The sequence below is a fragment of the Pristis pectinata genome, chromosome 7 (assembly GCF_009764475.1).
Source record: "Pristis pectinata isolate sPriPec2 chromosome 7, sPriPec2.1.pri, whole genome shotgun sequence".
NCBI lineage: Eukaryota > Metazoa > Chordata > Chondrichthyes > Rhinopristiformes > Pristidae > Pristis > Pristis pectinata.
This window is the reverse complement of record NC_067411.1, coordinates 39,298,239-39,316,629: the sequence shown is the minus strand read 5'-3', so window position 1 is coordinate 39,316,629 and position 18,391 is coordinate 39,298,239. Positions and strand designations below refer to the sequence as shown.

The window sequence follows — 18,391 nt, the reverse complement described above, 5'->3', positions numbered from 1 at the left end:
AGCAAGATGTAATACTATGGCTTTACTTCCCGAAAGAAGGTAACATGCCACCAACAACTGGCATTTATACATCATCTTCAATGCAAAACACAGTCGATTATCAAACAAAATTTGATACCTAACAATGTATTATTAGGTCAGCTGACCAAAAGCTTCAAAGAGAAAGGTTTGAAGGAGAATCTTAAGAGTAGGAATGAGGTATAGGGGTAGAATGGTTTAGGAAGGGAATTCCAGAGTACAGGGCCTTGGTAACTTAAGGAACTGCTGCCAAAAGTGGAGTGATTAAACTTGAGTAAAAAGCCAAAACTGCCACCTAATGGAGGCTTTTTGAGTAAATTACACACTTTTGGCATCAAATTAGGTGGAGGACTTAAACAAAAAAATTAAGTGAATTGAATCCTGTGGGATGGGGCTAAGTGTAATGTACACACAGTGCCGATAGACATCTTGAAGTTAGATGACATGAAGCCCAAACTAGTTTGGAAACATCCTTTACAAGAGGCAGTAGGAAGCAAACTTAACTACAGATCAATTATCCACGTAAACAGATCAGAAAAGTAATGGAACTGAGCATAAGGAGACACCGAGATTACCTGTTTTAAAGTTATCTACTCACTTGCAGCCATCATAATTTCAGAAAGGGCAGGTTTTGCCTACCTGTCACCCTTGACCTTATCCCCCCCCAGGTGGTTCACAATAAGATGCTCTATGACATCACAGACCCAGGCCTCCAGAAACATTAAGATATTCTGTATAAAAACAATTGCTGCTCAATCTTACATAGGTGGGTATTCGTGGAAAAGCCTAGATGTGAATGAGGAATTGGTTGAGTGGGCACTAACCACAGCTGCAATGTCAGTAGGAAAATATGGAGCTGGAAAGAAACAAGGATGAGAAGTGTACAACCGTTAGGGAAGACTACAAACTGGTCTCTTCAAGGAAAGAGAGAGGACTGAGGTGACCTATTTGTTTTTTTAAAATAATGAAGAGAACTGATAAAGTACCATTACTCTTAATACTCAGCACAGAAACTGGTTTTTTGGCTCAACTAGTTTGCCCTAGTATTAATGTCTTGTGTTATTATGTAGAGTATAATGGATGGGATATGACCTGCTGTGTTAAGATCATGGGTGGTCCCTGAACTCAACTCCATTTTCCTGTCTGACCCCTGTATTCCTCAATTTCCTTATTGTCCCCAAACTAATCAATCTCAACCTTAAATATACTCTATCACTGGAAAATCCACAACCTTCTGGAAGGAGAAATTTATTTTAGTCTTAAATGAACAACCCTGAGACTATGCTCCTTAATTCTGGACTCCCCAGTGAAGAAATACACTCAGCATCTATTGTCAATCCCTCTCAAGAATTTTTGTTTCATTGTCATCACCTATCATTCTTCTAAACCAGTGGAAAAAGCCAGAATGACAATCATTAGAATCTCTCAGTCAAAACACATTTTAACCATTCTTAACCAAACACTGACTTTTTAAAAAAAAACTCATACGCACGAATATAAATTCAGAAGTTTATAAAAGTCTCAGTTTCTGTTCAGATTGCTACCAAATAACATGCCAAAAATAGAAAAACTAGAATCTGAAAAAAACAAAACACACTCAAAGCCATTTTCTGTTTCTATAACCAGCCAAGAATGGTTTCCTCATTTAAAATCCAGGAAATTAAGGCTGGCATTTTTTTTATATTTGGGTGAAATAATTTTCCAACCCTCATCAGTTCTGCAAATACATCAAGTCTGACTTTTTGATGCATCACTGATTTTAATATATGCACTGCTTTACAAATCAAATTAAAATTATTAGAACAAAACTAATTTACCAATTGATATTACAAAAGTGAAAATTAGATTTAAAATTGCAGTGCAATTTAATTGCTCTGTCCCAGGGCTCCTCGGACCAAATTCGAAATTCATGGACTCTCCTCCACTCCAGATTAAAACTGCATCCCCAGTCTCACCCACCAACTGCAACCAATAACATCATTCAGGCTTCTAGCAAAACCCTCAAAGCCCACAGAATAACAACATGGAGGCTTTGGAGAGGGTGCAGAAGAGGTTTACTGGGATACTGCATGGATTAGAGGGCAGGTGCTACAAGGAGAGGTTGGACAAACTTGGGTTGTTTTCTCTGGAGTGGCAGAGGCTAAGGGGGGACCTGATAGAAGTTTATAAAATGATGAGAGGCATAGATAGGGTAGACAGCCGGTATCTTTTCCCCAGGGTCAAAATGTCTAATTCTAGAGGGCATGCATTTAAGGTGAGAGGAGGTAAATTCAAAGGAAATCTATATACATGTATGGAGAGTGATGGGTGCCTGGAATGTGCTGCCAGAGATGGTAGTGGAGGGAAATATGATAGAGGCGTTCAGGAGGCTCTTAGATAGGTACATGAATATGCAGAGAATGGAGGGATATGGACATTGTTGTAGGCAGAAGGGATTAGTTCAGATAGTTTAATTAGTTCAGCACAACATTGGGCCAAAGGGCCTGTTTCTGTGCTGTACTGTTCTGCATTCTAATTACCATTATCCACAGACTGCCTGCTGTTGTTAACTACTTTAGCATCAGACAGATTCATCCTGCTTCTGGTCCTTACATGGGCCAACTCTTACCAATGTGCCAGTAAATCTTCATTTGGCAAGGACAACTTCTGGGTGATGGATAATGAAACAGTTACCGATTGGCTGATTACTCTAACAAACAAGAGATCTGGATACAAATTTCAAATGTGGAATTCACTGTCACCAGCAGAAATACATGTGAAAACAAAGCCTATCCAGTCCTCAGAGTAACCATTGAGGACATTCAGCAAAGCATGAAGAAAACCTAAACTCTCTTCCTATTATTTAAACACTGAAACTGATACATACATAGCTTATACAGGAGAAATACATGGCTGCCACGTCAGAGCTCCAGAGTGGGTCAGAGCAAAACATCTAGTGAACCAGTTGCTGCCCAAGGGCAAATATTACGCTGCACATTTCTGAACTCTAATGAACATGGTCAAAGAGGGGAATCCCTGAAATCTTGTAAGTTTATATTGCTTTAATCCTCTTCACCAAAGACCAATACAATGTCAGCAGCCCTACTAGCTGTGCCTCACAGCTCCAGTGAGCCAGATTTAATCCCGACCTCCAGTGCTGTCTGTGTGGAGTTTGCATTCCCCTGTAACTGTGTGGATTTCTTCCTATTTCCTCCCACATTCAGGTTGGTAGATTAATTGGCCACTATAAATTGCTCCTACTCTGTAGGCAAGTGGTAGAAACTTTGGGTGGGGGGGGGGGAATTAGGGGTTGATGGCTACATGTGGAAAATAAAAGTGAGGTTACTGTAACTCGGTACTTGGTCACCATCAACTTGGTGGGCCAAAGGACCTGTTTCCACACTGAACGTCTCTATGGTCACTTTGGTTCCGTACAGAGCTTAGGATCTATGACAATTCCCTCTGTATAAATAATTTGCACAATTTTGATGACTATTTCAGTCACATTATCTTAGTGATTTTCATCCCAAAGAATTTTGTTGATCAGGTACTTGCTTTGCCACAGAAACTAAAACATATTACATTTAGTTCAGAGAACATAAATCTTATTCTCTTATTAACACTCTTCTATACTCTTGTTTCAAGTGCTTCTTAAAAACAAGATTATTAATATTTCCACCTCCATTTGTGGTCTAGCATTCGGCACTCATTCAATAATTCCTCACATTAACAACATTTTTTAAGCTTCCCTTGATGTTTATCCAAGTCATTGTATCAACAAATGAAAACAATTCTTCATTCTTTACCAACACAGAGACTATAGATATTTGAAAGATTTACCATTCTACAAATGTTCCAGTTTTTAGGGTTTTTAAAAAAGTGTTTAATCCAACTCAAATGAATCTTTACTGTTTCTTTATTTTACCCATTTCACTACCAAAATGACTTGTCCAGAACAGTACACAATAGCCCAAAGAGACCTTTTGAATGGGGTGTACAAACTCAGCAATCACTCCCTTGGTTGGTTTTACAGGTACAATGATGTTACTGGGATGGTGGCAAGAAAGGCCTCACTCTGTACATTTCCTCAACACACCCAGAATCTCAGCATCACAGTGAACTGTCCCCTAGCTGCCACAGGGATACGATCTCATCCATTCCTTGCTGAAGTGCCCTTATTGCATGAAAAATATGGCTAAGGATATGATCATATCTGATCTAGTTTATCTCCAGCAGCTTGAGGATTCTGCTACACAAGCTACTTCCAGACACACTGTATTGGATTTGAAACACTGCTCAAAGTTCATCAACTCAGAAAAAGGAGACCCTGTTATCCACCTGAAACCTGTTGATCTTCCAGAAGAGGGAACTATTCACTAATACACACTGCCAACAAGCACACATCATATACTTGGGGACACTGGAGCACAGTGTACTCGAGGGAGGGGAAACCTAAGCCAAAAGGGGGTGGGAGTGTGTAGGAGGGACAGGACGTTACTTTGCAAGGCCTCCCTATCACAAATTACATGAGGACAGGACAAATATGGTGTCATCGTTAAAAAACACATTTCTACTGTGCATGACTAGAAATGTATGGATTGCAAAATCAAAACATTGTCAAAACTGCACGTACAAATTTTCTAGGACATAATGTATTTAATTTTCTAAAAAAAACTCTTTTACAGAATTAAACACTTTTATTTCTACTTACTAAAGCCAACATCTGCTGCAATAGCCTTGGGTAACAACATATTTTTAAATAAAGGTCTGCATTTCTTTAGTAACTTTCACAGCCTCGGGTTGCCTCAAAATAGTTGACAGCTAATGACACAATGTGTACTGGTGTAATGTAGTGATTGCAGCAGCAATTTACACACAACCCAGCTACACATTAATGACCAGATAAAAAATTTTTGTGATGTCTCAGCATACAAATATAGAAACTTACTTTCAATATTCAAGATTTCATTTTCCAAAAAATTGAGTTGACCTCCTTTGTAACTACGTGTATGCCTGGTGGCAGAGTCAGATGTCTTTCAGCTTGTGGCATTTACAATTGAATATTTGCCACTTATATGTAAAAAAAAATTTCTACTCTAATGTAGGCTGTAGAGGTTTTCTATTTTCAAGATATTGGACTAGGGAAAGTGTTGGACAATTACTGGGTAAAACAGCTCCATCAGATCTCACCAATCTGGTCAGCCACCTTTTCTGTGCATAGAATTAGTCGTTAATTGTTTTTTAAAACCAAACAATAGTCACGTGAGCACTTCCATTTGCTAAAAGATTTCCTTAAACATAGTTGGAAGGTCATGGACACAAAAATGTTAACTGTTTCTATATCCGTATATACTGCCTGATCTGCTGAGTATCTCCAGCTTTTTTTTTGTTTTTAATAAAGATTAAACGTGTGTAGTGTGTACAACAAGCCTTGTAACATTTAAGTCATTAAACATTCGATGGGATGGTCACCTTAGAGCCACAAATCTACCTGGGAACTATTAAGGCAATATATGTCATCATGTGTAGCTTTGCAGTATCCCAGCGTTCAGATAAATCCAGTCTTACAGAGAAGGACCTTCTGCCCGTCATATCCTTCATGCCCCTTAGAAAAAATTCCCCCGTAAGTCCCATATTTGTCTTCACAGCGCTCCAATTGCTTTTTTTCCCCCTTTTAAGTCTATGTACATTTCTCCAAAATCAATTTAATATCAGTGATGGTCACTGTGGAATTGGTGGGCTGAAGTGCATGTTTCCACGCTGAATGAATCGATGATCACTTTGGCTCCGTACAAGGCTTAGGATCTATATGACATTTCCCTCTACATTAAATTGTTTCCGTTTGCACAATTTTGATAACTATTTCACTCACATTATCTTACGAATATTTTTTCCCGCAGATTCTAAAATAAATTTACAGCTAGAAGAATCTTAACTTTAAGAAAAATGTGGGTAGTTTTTAAAAAGTTAGATTGTAGTGGGAGGGGATGCAGAGAAACAAAAGGTCGAAGGAATTCAGCTATGAAACAAGATGCGATTACAATCACCTCTCCTCTTCTGACGGGCATTTTTCCTGTTGAAACGATGGTGGGCGAATGCCCTTTCACATCGATGCGGGTTGGGATCCGCAGAGACGAGAGCTTCTTCCTTAGAAAGAGGTAACTGATAGCTGGGCAAAGTTGTCCTACTTCCCTGCTCTGAATGAGTTTCCCTGAAACTCGCAACACTCAGCGAGTTGCAACACTCTTATTAAACCTTCGGGATCGGGCTCTGCGACTTGGGGCGGGGGGGGGGGGAAGGCAAAGGAAGAAAAAGAACTCACAACACAACACTTCGAGCGCGGGGCTCTACATCTATAGTTACAATATGTAATTTTAGTTTATCAAGAGATATAGACCGTGTGTTGTATTTGATGGTTTTACAAATAGCCAATTTATGATACTTTCTTCCTGCCCCCTTCTTTCTGTGTGCAAATGGCATGCTCCATATGTAGCCAACGCCTCAGTGCCTTTTGTAGAAGGATGCACGAATCCTCACCTTAAAGGCGTTTGACTGACTTAATTGTGCATGATCAGCAGCCCAGTGGTCAGAACTCCGAAAAATGGTTGTGGGTTGAATTCCCACTGCAGAGAGGTGAATACATAATTCTAGAGAGATACTCCGGCTGTAGTGCTGAGGGAGATAATGTTCTTCAGGTAAGGTGTTAGATTGAGGCCTTGTTTAGTTTCTCGGGTGAAGACCATGAAAAACAACAGGTTCCCTTGAACAGACAAAATTCCGGCTTTAGCACCTAACAATGGTGAGGGAGTACTTGTGCCCGGAATTCATAACCTCATCTCCTCTGCTTGGCAACAGAACAGCATACCTGGAAATCATACAGACATTGTGGTGACCGTCTGCAAGAAAGAAGATAGCTGGATTGCGGTAATTACAGAGGGATTTCCCCCCTCGCTTGTCACAAGGATAGGCGCATGAATAGGAAAGATTTGGAGGATTTCCCCCCTCGCCTGCCACAAGGAAAAGCGCATGAATAGGAAAGATTTGTATGGGACTAATAATAAATGGGCATCTTGGTCGGCATGGATGAGTTGGGCTGAAGGGCCTGTTTCCATGCTGTATAACTCTGTGACTAAGGAAAGGGTTTCTTCAGCGAGTCCCTTACACTGGCGGAAGAATTGCTTCTGCAGATTGGCCATCTAGAGGTAGTGGACACGATCTTCACCCTGCAATGACTCCCAGGAGAAATGCAAGAGCAACATATAGGCACGGTAGTGTACCCCAGGCACGGTAGTGTAGCAGCTAGCGTAACGCTTTACAGGGCTCGCGACCCGGGTTCAAGTCCAGCCACTGTCTGTAAGGAGTTTGTACATTCTCCCCGTGTCTGCGTGGGTTTCCTCCGGGTGCTCCGGTTTCCTCCCACATTCCAAAAAGACGTACGGGTTAGGAAATTGTGGGCATGCTATATTGGCACCGGAAGCGTGGCGACACTTGTAGGCTGCCTTCAGAATATCCTACGCAAAAGGTGTATTCCACTGTGTGTTTCGATGTATGTGTGACAGATAAAGATATTTTATCTTATTTTGACCTCACAAAAGTTTATCATAGGAGCCACTGCTCAATGAAAGCCAATGTCAGTGGCATCACTGCTCCAGCATAGCCTTTGGCTGACTGGGGAAAAGAGGGTTTGTGGTTTTGGACTTCAAGCACTACACCAAGTTCATGGTCTACTGAGCAGCAATAATTCCCACCCCACTCACCCCCCCCCCCCCACCCCCGTGATTCAGAGAGGAGGAGAACTTGCAGCAGGCACAAAGAATCGGGGAATATTACCAATGTTATCGCTGCAAAGTCCTCCAAAGCCATTGGCAGGCAGGATAAGTTAACCAGTGTCCCAAACCTAGGCAACATCTTCAGCATCAAGGCTCTGATCAGACTCAACTTTTGGGCCACATTGTGTACTCAGCACCAGATATCTGAAACAGGAACTATTCCCAGCTCCAACAATGCAAGTGGTTACCATGAGAAAGGGTTCAAGGACATTCTCAAAGCCTTTTTGGAAAAAATATAACATGCTCACCAGCTCATGAGAATCCTTGCCCTGTAGCCACTCAAAATAGAGAAGGAACAACTAGGAATATCATGAGCAAAGCAGTGGAAGGAGAATACAACATCCCAAACAACCTGCCCTGTCCAGCATCATCTGGCCTCATCAGCCACCTCATAACTTGCAGAGACTGCCTTAGAAGAAGAGCACTGAGGAAGGTTCTGGTTTTTTTGGGCAGGGTTTTAAAATGAGAGCTTGTCTGCTTGCTTAGGTGAAGGTAAAAAATCTCATTGACTGCAGCCATGACAGGAAAACCACCAGAATATCGAAATGCTCAGAAAGAAGTCCCTCTAACTCACTGATCTGTCTACACTCCTATCTGGATGTATCACAGCTAGGTACAGGAACTGCTTTGCCCAAGACCGCAAGAAGTTGCAGAGAGTTGTGGACACAGCCCAGCGCATCACAGACACCAGCCTCCCCTCCTTGGACTCTGTCTTTACCTCTCATTGTCTTGGTGTAGCAGCCAGCATAATCAAAGACCCCACCCACCCGGGACATTCTCTCTTCTCTCCTCGTCCATCGGGTAGAAGATACAGGAGCCTGAGGGCATGTACCACCAGACTTAAGGACAGCTTCTACCCCACTGTGATAAGACTATTGAACGGTTCCCTTATACAATGAGATGGACTATGACCTCACGATCTACCTTGTTGTGACCTTGCACCTTATTGCACTGCACTTTCTCTGTAGCTGTGACACTTTATTCTATACTGTTATTGTTTTTACCTGTACTAACTCAATGTAACTGCACTGTGTAATGAATTGACCTGTACAATTGGTTTGTAAGACAAGATTTTCATTGTACCTCGATACAAGTGACAATAATAAACCAATACCAATATCAGTCCTCCACTTCTAACGTCTTATCTCTCTTATTCTACCATTGAAGGCTGATTCTTGGCTGACAAGGCCATAACATCTGTAGTTTCCCCCTTCTCTCTCTTTCTTAAGACACTCTTTAAAATTTATTTCTTTGACTAACCTTTTTGTCATCTGTCCTAACATCTCCTTGTGAGGTTTGATGAAAAAATTATGTCAAATAATTTTTGTGGAAAATCTTAGGTTTGCTTTGCTACTTTACAGGTGCAATATAAATGCTATCCAATGTTTCTGACAGACACAGTAAAATCATGTAGCAGGGTACAGGAGAGTCCCAATCAAAAAAGGCAAGTTACTGACTGTAAGAAGTGGCTGGTTGTCAACTCAAGCTGATGGGAACCGCAAATGCCAAAAAAAAAAGGATGTGGTGAGCTTGTTGAAGTTGCAACAAAAAACTTTCACCCAGTGCTTGTTAAGAGGGGTAAAAAAAGTAAAAGGTGCAATGACATAGATTAGTCAGCATCTGTGAACTGAAAAAATAGTATGTCCAGAGCTAAGGGGTTATCAATACAAGATTCACTAATAAATCCAATAGGGAATTCAGGATAAATGTCTTTGTTCCAAGAGTGGTGAATATATGACATTGAAACAAATAGTTGGAGGTGTGTTTTAGGATCAGCTGGATAATCAGGACAGAGAGAAATACAAGGATTTGCTGACACTGAGAAGAGAAGGGGTGGGATCTTCCATATCACTTCTGGGGAAGAACCAAAACGTCCTGGAGCCAATAAAGTGATTTGAAGTATGGACATTTCTACACGTAAGAAACACAACAGCTGACTTCAACATAACGAGTTCCCAGGAACAGTAATATGATTCAGGCATGGAAAGCTTTAATGTCAAGTCCACCTTATGTTAACATTCAATTGACGAGTGAAGTCTCACCTCCAGAAACTTGGGCATAAACATTCAGGCTGACACTCCCAGTGTGGTACTGAAGGAGTACATATTGTCTTTTTGATGAGATGTTAAAATGAGGCCCTGTGACACTAAATCAAGAGCAAGTGAGTTCTGGCCAATACATATTCCACAAACATCCTACTAAAACTAGCTCCCTGCTGATTGTGAGACACAGCTGCACTTTGAAATATAGGAAACCATATACCATACTGTGAAGGAATTTTAAAAATTGATAATTTATGGATGATATGGATATGATGGTTAAATAAAACATATGAATCATAAGCTAAAAAAAGACAGTTAAGAATGCTCGCAATTGCATCATCGTGGAAACTTTGTAATAATTGTTTAAGGGAACTTGACTAATCAAAACCTTGAAGATATGTAGCTAAGTAAGTCCACAAAAACAATGATACCGGTACCAATGTTGGACTTTGCTCAAGGACAGTTGACTGAACTTACAAGAACATAGCTAGACAACAGCGAGGCAAGCCTGGGATTCAGGGATAATTGACTTAGCCCACATGTAATTTCCTCAAAGTCATACATGGGCTAAGTCAAATATCCCTGCACAAGACTTGTTTAAACAAAGAATGATAATGTTCACAACTATGACATCAGCTAAACCCAATATAAAAGTTACTTTCCAGAACTGTTCAACACAGTTTAAGACAATAGATTCGGCTAAATAATATTAAACTTAGTTAATCCCTTGAACAAGATATTACTACATTAAATAACACAAGATAATACTGTATAAAAATATGCATTCATCTCTGGTGTTTTAGCTTTAATTAAAAGACTAAAAGTTTTTCTCAACTGTGAGCTAAACTCAGTTTTTCACTTACTCAAGGCATTAAGGCAAATCTGATCTGATTGATTAATGGCTATCCTGTATTATAACTTCATGTCTAGATAATTCTAAGATTTCTGATGAATTCCAGATACTGTGTTTTCTATCATTAGGTAATTAACAAATTCCTAACAACAGCAAATCGTTACATGTTACAAACCATCTGATTCAAAGTTCCAGATAGCAGTTAGAAGTGAGATTGTAATTTTATGGATGAAAGAAACTGTAGGGTTGTCAGAATTCACCAGTTGTTGGTTACATAGTTTCTTTAATAAATCTTCTGCACTTTTATATTGCCTCTTATAAATTCTGCATCAATTTATGAACCCCATGTCAGTACTCCAAAGATGTACATTATTGCAGAGAAATCTTATTGAGGACGGTAATAGTCCAGGATAATTACTCCTACTGAGGGAAGAAAACTCTCAGACCCCTCAAAATATCTATGGAGACTGTCTATCATATCCTTGGGGTGATTTAAAGATTCAAAAAATTCTGGGGGGAAGAAAAAAATTTATCCTCACTTTATTAGTCTACAATGGCTGACCCATTATAAGTGCCATAAACCCAAGTGCTGGACTCGGCCTCCATTCTATAAAGCTCCAAAGTTCTCTTTGAATTTAGGAGATTTCATTGAGATCAATCTCATTCATTTAAGCTCCAGATGGAAGCCCTGGGGTTTAAAGCATCAAGGCGTGTATGTCACTGCTCAATATAATTTCATGGGCAAGCATAGCATGTGCTTTTCCCAAAATACCAAGTTGGTGAAACTGCTACAATACTTGAAGAATGATCAAAGCCCTGGAATCCAGGGAAAGTCCTGAAATTAAGTCTCAAAGAGTATATTCTGTGGTTGCAAGTTTTCAGAAAGGACCTAAAACCATTCACAACCCTCCTTGGAAATATTTTACAAGTAATGTCACAGTGACTACCCAACACTACCTCCCAAACCCACAACCTCTATCACCAAGGAATGATCCACACGTTTCACAGTAAAAGATCTTTTGATCAATGTACTGAAACTTGTCTGAAAATTTGCATACAGCAAGATCCTGCAAAGCATGGGCTTAATGACCAGGTAGTCTGCTGATACTGATATTGATTGTAGTCATTTTCTGGCGGGGCTCCCTGCATGACATCCAATGACTAAGCACGAAAAAAATATCCAGGCCATTGTCCTTCCTCACAACAGTGCGTCAGGATATTTTTATAACTACCCAGAAGGGCCAACCAGGCCTTAGTTTAATGTCTAAAAAGACAATCCTTCGCAGGCCTGGGAACTCTGGATTTGATCCAAAGTGCCTCCAATCTATTAAAATTACTGGGACTCCGGGGATTTCTGATCAAACTTCAGGCCACTGTTAATTATAAGACAACTGTACATAGTATAAAAAAAGTTGCTTGATTGACAGTCAAACATCCAAACAAGAGGTTTAATCATTCAAAAGCTAGACACTGCAGATGCTGAAAATCTGGAGTAGAAACACTAAATATTGGAAACATCAACCACCCATTTACATCAATTGAAAACTAACCCAATTTTTATTCTCCCCACATTATCCCCATAGCTCCTCCCATGTTATACCACTCACCTACACACAAAGGGCAATTTACAAAGGCCAATTAACCTCCAAACCTGCACAGCTTTGGGACACGGGAGGAAACTGGAGGAAATCCATGTGCAAACTCTACGCACACAGCATCCAAAGTGAGGATTGAACCCTAGTCTCTGGTGCCGTGAGGCAGCAGCTCTGGTAGAAGGTGCTGTCTGCTACAGATATTTTTTTGAAATGTGGCAAAGCCCAAAGGTTATTGTTCTAGGTCACTGCCAGACAATGTATTACCAAATAGCTGCCAGACCTTCACACAAATCAATACATTTAATTCAAACAGTGGGTTGTAGCTGGGACTGAATCACAGTTCCTGTAATACTAATCAGAAGAAAGTGATGTAGTCACAGCGACTGAATGGGTAAGCATCCTTGACTCTGAGTTAGATGTTGGTTGGTTCAAGTTCCTTAACAGAAACTTGAGCATGTAATCTGCATTGATGGTCCAATGTGGGACTTAAGGAGTGCTGCACTGTCAGAGGTGCTGAATTTCAGGTTGGGATATTAATTAGGAATGGGCAATAAATGCTGATGACACCATATTCCATTGACTGCATACTTTTGGGAATCTTGGCAAGTTCCTGCTCAGTCATTGGACGCTACGTGAAGAGCAGAACCAGGAAATCACCTGCAGTGCTCAAACTGGTAAGTTTGGAACTTGCATTGACACCAGAATCTTGAAACCTGCTGGCACTTATGCTGAGAAATGCCCGCATTTCTTTACGGAAATACCAGCAAAACCCACCAAAATTTGGGCTGCTGCCCTTTGTGGAAGCTTACTGTGTCCAAATTTTTGCTGCAATTCCTGAATTAAAAAAATTACACTTCAGAAGAACATAATTGTGAAGTGCTTAGAATACTGTGAAATGCACTAAACAGATGCAACTCTTAAAGTTCTTTTATTATATCCGAAGTAGCTGAAACAACAATAGGTATCACGTTTTAGCAATTTGTCTAAGCTGAATGAGCCAGACTTGCCACATTATTGTCCAACTAACCATTGAGTTATTATATGGAGATTACATTGCTTAGTTACTTTGCTGTGTTATTAATATGTGTGAACATAAGTTAAAGACTGTATATATATATGCAAGTTGTTTAATATAGCAATCTTTCCCAAGTCAGTTCAGCGTTGTTACAAAACAAAATTTGGCAATGAGCTATACATGTAAGAAAGTATTAGGGCAGGTGACTACAAGCTTGTTCAATAAAGTAGGGTTTTATTTAATCTCAAAGGAGAGAAATTTAGGAAGGAAGTTCCAGATATTAGGGCCTTGGCAAAGGAAAGCATAGCTGCCAATGGTGTAATGATTAAATTTAGGGAGATTAAGAGACCAGATCTGGAGAAACACTGGGATCTTGAAAGGTTATAGGTGTGAAAGTCATTAGGAAGATCGAGATGGGGTGTAACCATGGAGGAATTCAAAAACAAAATGAGTTTTAATATTGAGACATTTGCTGGTCCGAGCACCAGTATAGGGAAGGTAGAATGAGGAAGCCATTCTGGGAAGTGGACAATTGGACTTGCAACTCAAGTGTATAAGGCTGCTCATTAGATTACCTGAACACACAATAATAAGGCAGTACAATAATGGATGAGAGCCATTCAGTTCATCAAACCTGCACTGTTTTGTCTTTAAGGAAAGCTTTCTAGTTAGCCCCACTCAACAGCATTTTCCTCATAGCCTTGCATTTCCTCCAATTCCCATTTGAAGGTTCCAAGTGAATTTGAATCCACCACCCCAAGCACTTGCTGCAACAGGTCTTAGACAGCATCATCACAGGCAATTGAAGAGCAACTTACTGTAATCCAGGTGCATAAGTAAATATAAATTAAGTGGCAAATTAGTCATTCTGACTGAAGTGATTTTGTGCTGTTGAAAGGTAAATGGCATTACAATATTCTCTATACAGTGTACATTTAAAACGGAAACTTGCTAAACACATAAGAGACAAAGAAATTGTAGAATATGAAGAGGATGGAAGGAGATTCCTGTGCAGCATAAAACTGGCAGGGATCAGCAAAGAAATAATGGCATTTTACAAAGTATTTTTAAAGTATTGTACAAGGCACAGCAACAAGTTTGCACATAGTAAGCTCGCAAAGACAGCAATGTGATAATGACCAGGTAGTCTAGGTTGGTAATGTTTACAGAGGGATAAACAATGAACTCACCTGGTGTTCTTTAAAATATTGCCATGGAATCTTTTGCATCTATCTGAAAAGGCAATTCTGACTCTGAGTGGCTACCATGGCTGCCCTCTAGTGGTGTGTGAGCTGTTGAGTAACTGCTTTCCTTTCCATGTAAGATAATACAGTTATTTTATGAGTGAAACTTCTACTGTGAATCCCTTTACTGCAAATGAATTAAGCAGGTTCTTAGAGAGTGTGTAACCTGGCTCAGTATTGCTTGAGACATACGTCTGAGGGTTCATGTCCCACTCGTGCACTACAGAAGGAGTGCCGCACTATCAGGAGTGCCACCTTTCAAACGAGATGTCAAACCAAGGCTCCACTCTCTCAGAAAAGATCCCATGTCAGTATTACCAAGGACAGCTGAGTCTCCCTGACACCCTGGGCCAATATTTATCTTAGTCAAGACTATCAAGTAATGGAGGATCTGGCCATTATCACCTTGCTGTATGTGGGTCATAGCTGTGTGCAAATTGGCTGCTGTGCTTCCTACACTACAACGGTGATTATACTTCCAAAGTACTTCATTGGCTTAAGTTGAGAAAAGTGCTATAGAAATGAAAGCCTTCCTTCAGCATACTCTGATTGAAGTGATGTCTCCCTCCTCCCTCATTCTACAGCAGTATAACACTCCTATTGCCAGCCAATTTAGAGTAGCTAACTCTGAACAGACTGGGAAGGAATATGAAACATTCCAGCAGTTTTCCCTACAATGGTTTCTATCTTACTGGGAGAACTGGAAAATCTAAGTATGATATAGTTGGCTTACTAATTAAATTGAATTATTGGTATGAATTCTTCTGGTTTAATTTATAGAAATGAAAAAATCTCCAAGATGCCAGGATACAGAACAATGTTTAGTTTTGACTTTAAAAGAACCAGATGCCTAAGGGCGTGCAACAGGCAGGCGGTATCCGACCACCCATTTACATGTTAGAATCCAAAACTGAACTTCTACCTCATTATCCATTGTAGGACAGGATAGCTTCAATGGAAAGTAATGGAGTTTATTAATGTACAATCACCATTTTAACACACCTTCTTGTTCAAACATTACTGGTGGAGTTGAACTCATGCATAAAAATCAGAACAGGTAAACAAAGACCACACATAGCAAATAAGGAACACAATGCACAGTGGCCAGAACAGGCCATCCTCAGGTAATGAACAGGTTCCATTTTTATAGATGTCCATAAGTCAATTTTGTCCAATTGTAGGAAACTACACAATAAACAGTCGATATGGTTACCACACCTCCACAGTACTGTAATGAATGGCATCAAAAGTACATAAGACTGATAAGAAAGAACAATTACTGAAAGTGGAGAGAGAAAGGAAACTATCTATGCCATTCATAGGAACGAATGTATGTAAGTACATCAGACTTTTGAATTTAGTAATATTCAGAGAACTAGTTCATATGTAGGGGTGTCCATAGGTCAGGAATTCTTATCCTGGGGACAGCCTGTACATGAATGAGTATGGAAGCTGAAAAGTATGAAGTTTAAGCAATGATTGTGAATCATTATGCCTCTTTTTTCATCTGGCTTAATATTTATTATCAAATACGACAACTTGAATTTACATTGTAGCTTTAATGTTGTAAAACATCCCCAGGTACTTTGGGGGAGTGCAATCAATCAAAATTTGACACAGAGCAACATAAGGAGATATCAGGAAAAATGACTGGGCTAAAGAGACAAATTTCACGTCATATGTCAGTGATGATAATTCTGATTCTGAGGGAAGCTTTAAAAATAATCTTGAAGGGGGAGGAAAGAGTTAAAGGTTTAGAGGAGAAATTGCAGAGTTAAGGTGCGGGCAGATGAAGGCACAGCTGCCAATGATGGAGCAATGAAACCTGTGGATGTAAAAGAGATAGGAGGGGATATATCTACTGTGATTGAGTGTCAAATTTTGCTTCATAATGCTGCTGTGATGGGCATTGAGGTATTTTACCATATTAAAATGAACCAATTAATGGACATTGTTGTTGCTGATATGATGAGTTGGTCCCAAGGGAGCACTGGAAGATGCTTTTGAAGACATTAACCGATCCTGCTCTATTTCCAATAGCACATTGGTATGGGGAATCAAGAAAAAAAGTAGGAAAAAACTTTCTCTAAAGTTGAAGCAAACTTAATCACAGTTTTGGTTGCAGACAATAGGAGTCCAAACTTTGAACCTCCATCACCCCCATTATAAGCATTGGGAATCACAATAAAGTTGGAGTCAAAATACATAGTGGTCTCAAGAATACAAATCAAAACTGTAAAATTAAAAAGTATCTTTTACCATCAAAAGTAGGTTACGATCACTGAATCTGCAATAGCTTACTTAAAAATCGCTCAGCTGCATAAATACTAAATCTTCCCTTTTGCTATTTGCCTGCTCATTATCAGCTTGTAAAAAGGAAGGGCACCAGGTTTAAAAAAAAGGCCATAAAATACAGCATAAAAAAAACCAGCCAGGTTATAAGAGGAATTCGCATGGGTTTAACCACTTCTTAGTTAATGGAATTAAATTATGTTACATGACATGAAGGAAAACAACAAATAGCTTGCTTAAATTCTGCTTCAAAAAATGTTTATCTTGACGGGTGTGCCCAACTGTAACTCGGGATCCTTTGCATTTGCAGTTAGACCACCTGATTTATACATGTGTTCAGCATGCAATGGCGGACTCAAGTTACATGTATCAAAACACTCAGAAGTATTTTTTAGCTAATGGATGCAAGGTAAGTGTTAAACAGCAGTGAAACAGATCTGTTTTACACCTTCACCCTTTGAATCAGAAATTTGATTTTTTTATGCTAATTGACATAAACTCTTTTTCCTCGCAAGTTACATTCAGAAAATATAATACAATTACTATAAAATGGAGTCAATTACTTTTTATTGTTGCAGCCCAATTGTATTTGCTGACTGAGCACACCTTTCTACCTAGAAACTTCCTCTCTCTCACACAAGTACACATTGCTCACAATAATGAGAAAGAAATTTATTGTTCACTTACTTAACACCAGGAGCAGCTCTTGCCAGGATTCTGGTTTAATTCCACTATATTTTGTTTTGTTGTGGGGCCCCTTAAATAAGCAAAAATGGTCAACTTCCTGTTCAGCATCGAAACTGGAATGACATGCAGGTGACTCAATGCAACTTCCTCTCTGAATCACCAGTGGGTGTTTCATTAGATAACACCACCAACAGGTAAATAGGTGCCAGTCCACAGCAACAGTGTGTGTTCTCATTTGTTCTGTAGTCTGAGGCCATTTATGCTGAATTGTCGCCGATACTGTGGTTGCAATAGTGGATTTTCCAATTGGCATTTGATGCATTCCTTTCGTTTTACTGCTTCATTCAGACAGACTTTAATCTCATTAGATTATTACCGAGAAATTGAGCTGAGAAAGAAGGCAGGATATAAAAGTGAGATTTTTTTTGCTGTAACATGCAGCAGTAAATTATTTGAGGTTATTTTCCTTGGAGTATTACAAACTAAAAGTAAGATAATTATTCCTGGAAAATATCACTGCATTAATTGTGCCCATCATTATTAGTTGGTTAAAAAGATTACTTATTGACATCACTGTGATAGCCAACGAGTTGGTGTTGGGGCAGAATTAGACTTAAAGCAAGCAATTCATTGCAAAGCAAAGACAATTCGCTTAGAAAACAGAGAACCCAAGAAATTAGTTCATGGGGTGCTACTTCTCAATTGAACATATACTTACCATGGAGTGAAATGTAGTATTGGCCATTTTCAGAGACACAAGAGACTGCAGATGATGGAATCTGGAACAAAAAATGAACTGTTGGTGGAACTCAGAGGGTCAGGCAGCATATGTAGAGG

The 18,391-nt window shown here is 39.6% G+C and overlaps 1 protein-coding gene across 2 annotated transcripts in view; it reads right to left on the bottom strand.

Annotated features, from left to right (window-relative positions):
* The window catches only part of tjp2a (tight junction protein 2a (zona occludens 2)), a 101,509-nt gene extending 83,836 nt beyond the window's left edge, over positions 1-17,673 (bottom strand). Inside the window, exon 1 of one of the 2 annotated variants that reach the window (XM_052019196.1) lies at positions 17,555-17,673. Coding sequence is in view for 1 of the 2 variants with exons in the window: in XM_052019195.1 (XP_051875155.1) it covers positions 6,045-6,065 (21 nt within the window). In the remaining variant the exon portion in view is untranslated. Of the gene's footprint in view, positions 1-6,044; positions 6,214-17,554 lie in introns of those variants that run through there. The other variant, XM_052019195.1, reaches the window with a different exon arrangement.
* Positions 17,674-18,391: the final 718 nt, after the last annotated feature.